Raw genomic sequence first — 13226 nt, 5'->3', positions numbered from 1 at the left:
GGAAAATCAACCACATTTTATGTGGATGCCACATATATGAATATATAGTCGAGTTAAACAACATTTGTGTGACTGAGAACGAGGTAAGTTCCCCCAGTGCAATATTGCTGGTCCACATGTCTGAAACAAAACCGCAATTCCATTGAATACCAGTTTCAGTTTTTTTTTTAAGTTTATATTGAGGCTGTGTGTGTTAATGTTCTTGTTGTCAAATTCTTTAACAAGAAAACACCGTTGTTGTCTTCAAAGCCACCGGACTCCATTTGCAAAATCATTGATTTTACTTTGTAAAACACTAGTTTAGATCCTTTCTTAGAAAAAAAGAACAATGAGGGCATTCGCAGCCCAGCAACTCCCATGGTTAGTGAGGTAAAATGTCTTTATTTTGTAAAAGCTTTGAAGCTAGCAATATAACAGCTTCAGCAGCCAGCCTCCTGTACTGGACAAAAATACTCTACATCTTTCCTTTCCACACTTCTACTCTTATATTTTATTACCAGTTTATCATTTGTAGAAGTTATCCGGTGCCTCTCCGGAGACTTGAACTATCCTGCATAGTAACACAGGCTCTGTTAGGGTTTGCGTCAGTGTTCAAAAAACAGCAACCCACAGTGAAATTCATTGTCATAGATTTATTCTGTGTCTGTTGGGCATCACCAATTTTGTGTAAGTGCAGGTTCCACATGGAGAGGCTTCCCTCCACTCTAGCCTCTTCAGCCGCATACTCTAGCTTGAACAAATATGGCTTTGCCAAACTACAGGAACAAGTATGCTGGTCCATAACATTCTCTGCACACATATTTTGGAATTTTTTCTTTTTTTTCTTTTGGAAAAGTTGCCAGTTGATTATGCAAGCCAAAATAACAAGGAAGGTTCAGCTTTGAGTGGCAGTATGCCCCCCGGCTACCCAGAGGCATCAAACAGAAATCCAAGCTGAAGGTTTGACGTCACTGAATGTGACAAATGACAACACTGGTGTCAGTAGTGGAACAGACTGATTACATTTGCTATCAGTTCTGATTAGAACGACACAAATTTTCATTTATGGTAGCAATCTACTGAAATTGCATTTGATATCTGACACAAAATATGATCATTAGTACATTAATAATTCTGCAGTGTATATCAGAGAACAGACAATTCAAATTCTTCGGCTATTCATGTTGACCTAAGCAGGGGCAGTCACATACTGCACATTGAGAGCCTACATGAGACTGGAAGTCATGTCTATAGTGAGCCTTTTCCCTGGATCTGGCTTCATTAAAGAGCTTTGTGTTCAACTTTAAGCTTCATCATCATTTCTTCCCCACATTTAGAAAGGTTAAGCAAATTTCAGTTTTTAGCACATCAACTGTATGAGATGAAAATGATTTTCCACTTTGACATGCTGTATCAACGGAATTATTGATGTTTTGTTGTGATGTCCTGAGGTTTAGAAAGATTTTTCCCTCCTTTCATTATAATTACCATAACATGACTAACCCTGACCCTTGTTTCTTCCTGTGCCTTACAATAGGACTTATGAGTTAACTCAAAAGAGCATTGATACAATACTACTCTCTCTTCTGATATGATTCTCTATCTTCAGATTACTGTGATATGCGTTAGTTGTCCCCACATAATGGAATGCGATAGTGTGATGAAATTGTCTTTTCTCTTTCTGTCAGGTTTATTTCTCACTTTGATCTCAACCATCTCTCTAGGCTGTACAGGAAGAAGTTTCTGTCCCAGGAGCCTTTGTGAAGCTCAACTATTTGAGTACCCGTGCGGCAGGCTACCTTTCTCTGCTGCGAATCCTCCTCACACCTCCCTCCTCTTCGTCCCCTGTCTCCCCACTTGGGGGTCTGTCCAAGGTGCACGTGCGTGCCTCAGTTCAGGGGAGGCTGTACCAGCGGTGGTATCCTGCTGGGCCCGGTCTGGTTCACAGGCTGGTCTGGAACAAGACAGATGTTTATGGTCAGGAGGTCTGGGGCCTCACACATGCAACTGGTAGGTAGAGAGATAATATCCCGTCCACAAATATGTTTTTAATTTACAGTAAATTTGGAATGACAGGAGAAAATGTAACATAAAAACTTGTATTTTTTTCAAAAAAACAACTGTGCTCGTGTCATTTGAAAGTCACTTTCCATTGCAAACACAAAGGGTAAGAATGAAGATAGTAATTGTAGTAATGTTCAGTAATTGTTATTTTATTATCATGCTATTATTATCTCCATCATTATTATGAGTATTTTTCCATGCTGATGACAGATCACCTCTAACCTAATTATTCAAATGACTCGTTTGATACTTTGATAAATATACTTTAACACCTTCTCTTCAGAGTTACATGTGAATATCTATACATTTATCTTTGTTGATGGTTAAATATACCATAGTTTAGTTTGACAGAATAATAGAATAATGTTACCGGAAGAGTCACACTATAACCTAAATGTTCACCAGTGGTGACCTAAACTCATCATCACAGCAACCATGTGGGCCTGAATTTCTGTGCAGGATTTTTGAATTTGAATACTTTAAGCAGTTGAAGTCAAGGTACTAAAACCTGAAATTTAAAAATGCATGAATCTACTTCAAAATGATGGTCACATTCTCCTAAATATGCTGCCTGTCTTGTCCGTCAAACTTCATTTTACAACAAAAACCCCAATACCACTAAATGTTATGTTAAAAAAAACATACACACGGAAACTACTTTTATAGGTTGAAAAAGATATATATATATATATATATAATGTTAAGCTTACCTACATACCACAATCATTATTCTGAAATAATAAGACTCAATGTAAATTTTGAATCGGCATTCATACTGTACTGTAAGTCCTTTTCATGTCGTTTTGACAGTTTGCAATAATTCAGAAGAACTACCCATTAGAAAGAGCAGAAACAGCCAGCATCTTTTTAAAGGCTTATAAACAGTGTAGAAGCATTGGAATGTTTGCGTGGTTGTAGCAAATGTCATATTGTTTTGCCTTTGTAGTATTGCTCTGGTTGTACTGGCTTTTTGAAAAGGTTTTTCGTAGGATCTGGGATTGTTGCTTCAGGGGTTTTGTTCATTGTTCGGTGCTCCTTTGCCATTTTGACTCACACCATCTTTGTTTTCACCACATCAAGGGCCAACATGGAATAAGTCTGAGGCTTTATTGTGTTAACCTTGACAGATACTGCTGTTTTGTAATCATTTGATTGTCAGATTCTTTTAAGTAGTCAAAATAAGCAAATGAAACTGAAAATAGTCGAAAAACAAGACTGCCAACTTCTAAAGCCATTGAATCAAGATGTTGATAGCCTGAGTCAAAATCCAAGAAAAAATTTCTGTTTTCTTCTCTATTCATAATTAGGTTGTGGAGTGGCTGTTTGCACAGAGGCCTGATTAAAAGACACCATGTAACTGATTGACCATTATGTAGGTAATCAAGGGCAGTCTTCGCCTGAGAAATAGAATATTGGAGATTGCCTGATAATTAATAATCACAGAGGCATTCAGGTTTATGTACCATTGGAGTGCCTTGACAACTGCAGCTTTACCAGACTGAGAGACTTTTGAATATAATAAGCCAGGAGATTAAAAGCATGGATGGAGGGAACATTTGTGATGACCTTTCTAAGACCTTCCGCTATGATAGTAGATATGTTGGTGACGCCAGAGGTGTTTCCAAATGGACTGATGGAAATCTCAACGAGTAAAATGTAGAGTAACTGGCTGTAAAAATACCATCTGCAGCGGCAGGGAGGAAGCTCTTATGTGCGGAAAAAGTCTGCATTGACTGGAGTCAATACACAAATCTGCATGGAGATTTTCTGTTGTCTCCCTTTCTGCCCTTCTCTGTTCTCTCACAGTTTCATCCGACGAGAAACTGGTTATGTTGGGTGCAATGCAGACTTAATACTGAGTATACTGCAATACATTTAGTACAATGTACACACTATTGCATTTCGTCATTGTAAATTTGAACAGCGTATTACATGGAAGTGGTGTTGGTCAGTGGTTACTTGGTACTAATTAACACCAGACTCAATCTGCACTATATACCAACTTTATGTATTTTCCCTAACTTTACCAATGGGAGACAGGTAGGCCTGTCACAATAACCTTTTTTTTTTTTTTTTTTTTGCTAGACAATATAATGTCACAGAAATTGTTGTGATAAATAATTTTATTGTCACTTTAAAAGCATATAATGAAACTGATACCTTAAATACAAATGTGAAAATGTTTTTATTATTATTATTATTATTACTGTTGTTGTTGTTGTCAGAAATAATAGCAATACTACTACTACTACTACTGATAATAATAATAATAATCATAATAATAATAATAATAATGATAATAAACAAAGATATTACAATATCCTAAATAAATAATACCTTGAACAAAGCATGTAGACAAATGTGCATGGAAATGCAATGGGCTATATATTGGGGCCAGAGAATGTATTGAACTCATGCTTATCTATTGTATGATCTAAATATAGGTATTGTGACATGCCTAGAGGAAGGGGTTCTGTCTACCACCCGAATGTTCCCCAATAGTGGGGCAGATAACTGCAAATTACAATCATTCAGTTCTGGATACAAGCACCAAAATTGGCACACATGTTCCTTGGAATTGCTCTATTGATATAAACCTTTAGCCACATAAAATTCCAAATGGTGGCCATTTTTCAAGATGGCCACCATGAACATCCTGTAAAAACTGTTATAATCGTTCACTTCTGGATAAAAGCACATTGGCACACATACTCCTTTGTTGTCATTGCTGTCAGTGTTTTTGCAGGAACTCAAGGAGCCTGGTCTGCAGAAAGTGTGGGTTGCCTTTGCCCAAAGACAGAACCTGAGGTGGATGCATGTTTGAATGCTGCAGTTGATGCAAATGCTCCAGCTTTGGTCTGATCTGTACGGCACTGCGCAGCTGCGAGGTTTAGAAGATTACAGTGTAGGCCTACTCAGCCAGGCGGCAAGACAATAAGTGAAAAATAAGCATAGACTTACTGCCCAAATGTAAAAAAAATAAACAAATTAAAGAATAAAAAAGGAAAAGACAAAAAAAAAAAACCTGCCTCGATGGCATCACCACCTTATCATGGTGGAGTAGTTTGTGTGTCTCCATGACCCCCAGAGCTATGTCAGCGGGAGTGTTGTACTCCTGGCAGGGTTACCCAAGCCAAACAGTTTGAAGGGTAGACACTAGACAAAGAGTGATCCGTGATACATTCCATGCATTTTAGCCGACGCAGAGGAGACATGAACCTCTAATTTAGCATAATATTAGAATTCCTAGACTGATGTATGGTACAAGGAGGCCACTGAGTGAGTCCATCGGTCCAAATCTGGATTCTACATAGTGAAAATATATGATTTGATACCATTGTCATTCAAATCAGACAAGTCCATGGGATTTTGTTGCAAACGGAATATGACTGTATTTTCAGTGGTAGACATCTTAAAAAATAGGCACCACCTTGAATTTTTACGTGGCTAACGGTTTATATCAAAATGGATACAATCCCAAAGAAGCATGTGTGCCAATTTTCTTGCTTGTATCCAGAACTGAACGATTATTACAATTATCTGCCCCACTACAACCCTGAACCTTTATCAAGTATATTTGTGTCTAAACCCAAAACCAGTCTATGTCCAATTCAGTTAATTAGATGCTTTTATAGAGCACATTTAAAGTGTTTACTGAAGTAATGTACAGTTAAGATAGAAGAGCTAACAAAAGCCATGAACAGTCTAATAGAAACCAGAGGAAGAAGCAATACAATGAGAACCAGGCTGTGAGGAAGCCACTCTTAACACGCAGAGTCAACACACAACAAATGAACAAATGCAAAGGCGCTGTCTCTGCTTAAGCCTTGACACAATCAAAAGCTACTGATCAGTTGACACGAGTGACCTTGGAGGTGCAATTGGGTGTCAAAGCTATCGCACTTCATTTTCTCACAGTGAGTTTCATTTTTAAGAAGTTGTTGTTGGTGGGAAATGACAATATGAAGTTTCACTGCAAAAAAGTCCACAGAGTTGTGTAGTTTAGCATGGGATTTTATGTATCCTCCTCTAAACAATCTTGCCTGTCCGCATTGTTTCCGTGATGTTGGAATGTCCTTTTTACAATGCTAACACGTAGTGCGCTGTTAGTAGTTCACCGTCATTTCACATATTACTACAACATCCTTTTGCTCACACACTAGAAACTTTGTCTCCTCAAATGTGCAGTCACAACCACAGATTGCACCCCCCCCCCCCATTGCCAGGCCCCCTCTCTCCTTCTGATCCACTCATCTCCTTCTCTGTTAAAGCTGCATTTTATCTGCTCCAGTTCTCTCCTTATCTTTCACCTCTTGTCATTTAAAATGATCTTGTTTTTTTATTTGCTTTAAAACCGTGTCCCTCCACCATTCCCTTCCTTCCTTCCCCTATCTTTCTCTACTCTCAGCCCTCTTTCCCCCTCCTTCTTCTCTCCTCTTCATTGCTTGTTATTTCCTCCATTCCCTCTGATTTCCCCTACCTGTCTTCTGCCCTACCTTGTTCCCTCCTCTGTACCCGTGTTTTCCCCTGATCCTTCTCTCTCTATAGTTCCTTGTGCTTTGTTGGCACAACGACACGATAAGCATGGACACACACATACAGCTCATGTACAGTGTGTACGCACATAATCGGTGTGCTCGCACATAGCCAGCGAGAAAGGGAGATCATGCTCTGTTTGCTGGGGTGAACACATCGCCTGAGGCTTCAGCAGAGGGGAATGAAAGCTTTCACCTGTGAGATATTGAGTGTGCATTTATGTTCTATAGTACATATTGTTTGTTAGAGTGTGTGCGTACAACTGTGTGTCACTGCTCGTGATACAGCTATAGTAATATTCGTTTGCGAAGCTCTTCTTAAAACACTGACACTGTTCCTCTGAGATTGCTTTGCCCGTTTTGTCCTGGAAAAAGACTTGTTCCTCAAATAAAGTCAATTTTATTGTCTGGTTTTAAAAGTGGGACATTGTACTTATTGATGACAATGTATTTATGGCAACTTTTGATACATTTTCATCAGCGTTGACTGGTTTCCAGGTCACAGAGCAGTTTCTTCAATGTGACCCCAAATTCTAATAAGAAAGGACTACATTTTATTTTAGCTTAGTACTTTTTTTAAACTTAACTGAGCAAGGTCTACTTTGCCAAAATGTCTCCCACTTCTGTGTCTGTTTTTTAAAAAAAGCACATGATCACAAGCCCATCAGAGTTTAAGACACCTAAATTGGAACAAATTAACCTTTTGATTGAAGCTAAGAGATAGTTCCTGGACCAGGAACTTTTGTGCAACACCATAAAGTTTCTTTTTCTCTTTAAGAGTCTCCAGTGTCCCAAATTACCCATTATTTGCCCTCCCCCAATTACTTTATTGATTGTAACCATTGAGCTGAGCTTGTGAATTGGTCCTGTGTGCATGCTGAGAGTTTTTCTCTGCTTTAAAGGGGAATATCCTGAGTTTGTAGTTGTAATGTGCACACCCCTACTCATGTATTCTTCTCTTCCTACTAGTGGTTAGCTGACTTCACTCCCTAGTACCCTCTGTGTATCCATCAATTCACCACATGTTGTTTTACAATGAAGCATGTTAAAGAGATCAGTGCCAACAGTGATTGACAGTGACAGCTATTCCTCTGACATATGTATGAGAGGTGTCAGCTTGTCTAGACTAGCCAGTATGTCTTTGTTTCATTGAAGCAATGTTACACAATTCAGAGATGTCACTAAGGTAATAGTCTGCTTCTTTTATGATACATGACAATAAGCATTTTATTCCATACGTTCAACATAATGACAGTAATTAAAACACAAACATAAACCACTTACCGTCACCGTTAATGAATAGGTTAAGTGTAAAGCTACTTTACTGAAAGTCTTACCCATGACATGATTAATATTATATTAACTTTAAATAGATCCTTTACAGCACAAATCACTTTTTTAACATTAGCAAGCTCTTTCTGCGTTCAGGAGTCAGAAAGAAGTACTGCAGGGGATAAAAATGTCTTTGTGTACTAATTTTGTGAGTATTTTAAAGGCAAAACACATTTTTGGCTTAAGCATCACTTTCAAGTTCACATCACTACATTGAACAATAACTTCAAAGTAAATAACTTGTTGTAACCTATGCACTGAAAAAGGCCAATTTTGAGGATTTGGACTGTAAATGAAGACAAATCAGGGTAATAGTTGGAAAGATACACAACAAATAAACAAACAAGCAAAATATGTTTTACATCAGATGTTATTTTTGCAAGGGCACTGTCGCTGCATCCTGGTCTTTGCACCACTCACAAGATTACAATGGCTGACAGAAATACAGACAGAAACAAACGAGCCGGAGAAGAGTGCCTGACTAATTACAAGGTAGATGCTCCCCAAAACATACATCCCAACGAAGAGTCGTGATTGAAACCTCATTAAGAAAATGTTGCACAGAGGTAATCAGTCGAGCCAGAGGTAGGGTCACATACTCTTCTATCTCAGTCTTCTTTTATTCTTTGCGTTTTATTTTGCCCCCTGCTGGCCATTACAAAGAATACAGGTTTAGGGCACTTCAGCATTGGCTTCCCTTTTTTTTTTAAATTAGCTCTGTCCATTCATTCTAAATAGTAAAGCATGTTAGTGTCTTGCCCCTTATTGTTTTGATTGTGGCCTGCCTCATTTCCAGGGGCAAGCTGTTTAATTAACTGTAAACTACTTGCACTGCACCACACCACAGATGGGCAAAGTTAGCTACAAGCTGATGAACGTATTAGCTGAGCATTTAGCAGCTAAAGAGGAAGATATTTCCCACAGGATAAGTAACCCTTGAGTGAGTATTGGATTAAAAAAGCAAACAGGCAAGAGGATATTGGCCTTGGATTTGTTGTTCAGCTATAGACACACTTAAAGATGAATAGTTTTGGGGGGGTTTTTTCCCCCATGTTTGTTGGATAAGTGTTTGGGCCCTGAATAATATATCTGTCACATCACCTTGACAAGGCAGCATATTCTGCTTTTCTCCATATGGTAAAAATGGAAAACTATTAGGATTCTACTTGTTAGTGTGGTGCTGGTTGTGGATAGGGCAGCTGCTAATATTCATTAAAGTATTTCACACAGTAGCCAGCCATTACTGCTAGGTTTATCACAGCCTCTTTTTTAAGCAGAATTGTGTGTGCCAACTATGATCATAAAAAGCTTATGACTTGATGGTTATGTTTCTCTCTGCATATTACGTGAGATTTTGTGTTCCTCAATGTGTCAGTGTGCGTGCATACATGCATTTGGAGAGCTCCTACAACTTTGTCATCTGCTGTCTTTAAAAGGATACCCAGTCTAGAGTGGTAATTTACTGTCGAAACATATTAATCCTGCCAAGACACACACGAAAAAAGCTGTTGATGGTTTTTAGTTGTAGTGGGAAACTGCACAGCGTATCATTACAACTAAGAGGGCGAGCAGCTAATTCTAGGGCTCCTTCATGAAGACAGGCTTCTCCTGATTATGCCTCCACTTCTTCCTGATCTCACTCAAACAGACACAGATGAGGTCACACTACTAGCTTTCACCACTCCATACAATATCACTTTGAGAGAGATGGGGATTGTGTGAGTGCTTGTGTGTCAAGTTCAGGACAAGTAATATTGCACCTGATATAAAATTCTCATATGTTTGCATTTCAGTATCAGTTGGCTATGAGTACGAGTTATGTCCTGGGGTGATTCAATGGGAGAGAAGAACCGCTCTGATGCAGGGTTTCGAACTGTTACCCTCCAACCTTGGAGGCTGGTCTCTGGACAAGCATCATTCCCTCAACATTCGCAGTGGTCAGTATAAACAAATTGTTATTTTCCCACCTGTGAGCCTGTTTTAATAACAATGTCAATTTTGATTTTAATATTCAAAAAACAAGTGACAATGGCAAACAAGTGACAATGGCAGGATACAAAGGTTGTTAAATACCATCCATCCATTTTCTTCCGCTTATCCTGATTAAGGGTTGCGGGGGGGCTGCTGGTAGATTCTGGATACTTATCCAATCCTGTTGTGGAGTGTACAACTGTATACTGTTATCATGGTATTGATGCGATATGATGTCATCATCTTGTGTGACCTGGCTCAGTTTAAACTCTATTTAAAATATGAATAAACACACAAAGAGAATGAAATCATTGTTTTTTCATCAACTTTTACAGTCAAACTACAACCTTGATAATGTACACAATGTTGTTTATTGGTGGGATTTTTCCATCTAAAATATTGCTAGAGTATTGTTTCTAGCTGCATCCTACCAATTTCACTCATAGGACATCAATTCCTCTTCATGGCTTTGAACAGTAGTTGCCAGGTCCTGTGTAGGCTCCACCCATCCATCCATTGTCTTCCGCTTATTCCTGTTAAGGGTCATGGACCCTATCCAAGCTGCTATCCAAGCTGCTATGGGCGAGAGGAGGGGTTCACCCTGGACAGGTCACCAGTCCATCGCAGGGCCAACACATAGAGACAGACAACCATTCACACTCACATTCATACCTACAGTCAATTTAGAGTATCAATCAGCCTCGTCCCCAATTGCATGTCTTTGTACGGTGGGAAGAACCCAGAGTACCCAGAGAGAACCCACACAGGCACAGGGAGAACATGCAAACATACACAGAAAGATCCCGTGCCCGAGCCGGGACTCTGACCTGGAACCTTCTTGCTGTGAGGCGACAGTGCTGACCACTGCACCACCGTGCCACCTTCTGTGTAGGCTATTGAGGCAAATAACTGATTTCTTGTAGTTAGAATTAGAAAGGAGACAACTGACCCACTTGAAAGAAACAATGTTGATGCATAGAACTGAACACAACACAAATATGATCCTTCATTTGTAACCATCGCGAAAGGCATTTCCAATTCTGGTATCAGAATTTAAACACCTCTCAGGATAACCTAAAAACAATGCTGATCACCAAATGCTTGGACAGTAATATTTGTATCTGTTTGTCTGCAGGAATTCTTCATAAGGGAAATGGGGAAAATGTCTTCCTCTCCCAGCAACCCCCTGTCATCTCCACTGTGATGGGGAATGGTTTCTACCGGAGCGTCCCCTGCGGTCCTAGCTGCAGTGGTGCAGCCAGGGACATGATGTTGTTTGCCCCTGTGGCGCTGACCAATGGTCCCGATGGCTCCCTTTATGTTGGGGACTTCAACTTCATCCGCAGGATCCATCCTGATGGGTACACCAGAACCATACTGGAGCTCAAGTGAGTGTGTACTGTATGCATGTGATAAGACATATCTTGGTAGAGATCAGCCTCAGCAGAGAGCAGTGAGAATCTGCACATTGGACTGACTTGAGCACAATTACAATAAATTAACTTGGCTGATAGGAGTTATAATGGCTTTAGCTCTGGTTATGATCTGTTTCATCTCAGGGGAACTCATTTTGAAGTTTGTCTTTACGCAAAAGAAGAGTGTGTGTTCAGAAGAGACATCTCAGGCTCTAATCTACCTCTTTAGGATGTGGGAGAGGCAGAAAGTCTTTGCTGTGTAACAAAGATGTTTTTTTTCTGTGGATTATGACGATGATATCGCCTACTGTGCTGCAGGCACTACATTTTCTATTTCTGTATTTTCTCAAGCATAGAATCCCAATGGAATTGCACAGTCATTTGTCCTGTAAAGTGTTCTCCTTATGTAACTTTACTCTCTCATTCTGTTATTATTGCATCTCTGACTAATATATCTGGTTCAGACAGAGGTTTCATCGTGTCTGTATTTGATACGTCCTCATCCTCTGGGAGGAAACGCCATAGAGCTTCCTGTTTAGGTTAATATTTAATGTGAAACAAAACAGCCATCTAAATCAACCTTAATCTTACTTTATGAGAATAAAACTGACTCACTGTAGTCTGTGAAATTCTGTTTGACTCTCATTAGTAAAAAAAATTAATGTATTTATCTTATTTTTTCTCCTTTTTAAATTCTCCTTCATGGCTTATTGTCAGGAACCGGGACACCAGACACAGGTGAGAATGACTGCTAAACACCTCCTTTATGTGCTCTCACAACACACACACACACACACACACACACACACACACACACACACACACACACACAAAAAACACGCTTTAAGAGAAAAGACGGGAACTAACAGCACTTTGTTTTGGCTGGTTTGCTGCAAATTGCATTGAACTCTCATTCTTCCCTTTGAGAGTGCACACACACACACCCCCCCCCCCCCCACACACACACACACATACACAAGATATCCACATGTACTCCAGCCACAGTCAGATCTATCAAATCCTCATCTCATTTCACTTGGTAATATTAAATTTGTAAATGGGAAATCAGCCAGAATTTCAAGGCTTTCATGTTCAGAGGATTACTGGAAGTCAACAGCAGTTCACCCACTTCCCGTGTTGGGCTAAAAACCTGAGACCTGCAATGGCCTCGACATCGTCCCTGGCTCTGAGCCTTGATAGTGGCGTGAGCTCCATATACCACGTTTGACAGAAGATTAGACAGATGTCATAGTGTTGGTGTGTGTGTGTGTGTGTGTGTGTGTGTGTTGTTTTTTTGACAGATTTGAAGAGTCTGAATTTTTTTCTCAAAATGCTGTATCTCTACCATGCCAGCGTTTCTAATTACGTACAAAAGGTGAACCTGACAAAGTGTTACTGATTGTGCAATATAGGCATTTCAAGTATGAAGATAGAAATATGATAGTAATGATATATCAGCTATCAAGCTGCTAGATCATTGTGCTTTGACACTTGCTTTAGTAAATGCATTTGGCTGCCTTAACACATGTAGGAAGCTGATGGCTCATTTCTCGGGGAAGGGTTGCTCGAGTCAAAAGAAGTTTAAATCATTTGCTAGGCAAAATTTCCCACTGGGAGGGCCACAGGGAAGAGGCCATTCCAAACATTTTCACCAACAATTCATTTGCAACCGAATCACCCCATCTGGTTCACAAGCTTAACTAAAAAATACTTGATATATCTTGTCAGATATTTATGCAATGCATTAAGAAGGAAAAAAAAGCACATATCCAAGTTGCCCCTTAAGGTTTTTAATTTCATTTAAATTACAAGTCAAGTCAAATTTATTTGCTTTGCACCAGATCACAACAAAAGTTATCTCCTGACTCTTTCCAAGTAGAGCAGGTCCAGTACCTCACTCCTTCAATTAATTCACACCCAACAATTCTCC

General features: G+C 39.5%; 1 protein-coding gene across 2 annotated transcripts in view; it reads left to right on the top strand.

The window, feature by feature from the left end:
• Window positions 1-13226, top strand: part of tenm1 (teneurin transmembrane protein 1) — a 202405-nt gene that overhangs the window by 136690 nt on the left and 52489 nt on the right. For both annotated transcript variants that reach the window (XM_086223045.1, XM_086223046.1), the window contains exons 18-21: window positions 1704-1989; window positions 9704-9847; window positions 11017-11269; window positions 12014-12034. In XM_086223045.1, the coding sequence (XP_086079171.1) occupies window positions 1704-1989; window positions 9704-9847; window positions 11017-11269; window positions 12014-12034 (704 nt within the window). The remainder of the gene's footprint in view (window positions 1-1703; window positions 1990-9703; window positions 9848-11016; window positions 11270-12013; window positions 12035-13226) is intronic.

The sequence above is a fragment of the Aulostomus chinensis genome, chromosome 13 (genome assembly GCF_037954235.1).
Source record: "Aulostomus chinensis isolate RoL2024-O1b breed Wild chromosome 13, RoL_Achi_v1.0, whole genome shotgun sequence".
Taxonomy (NCBI): Eukaryota; Metazoa; Chordata; class Actinopteri; order Syngnathiformes; family Aulostomidae; genus Aulostomus; species Aulostomus chinensis.
Note: the sequence above shows the minus strand (reverse complement) of the source record. Positions and strands in the feature narration are given on the sequence as shown.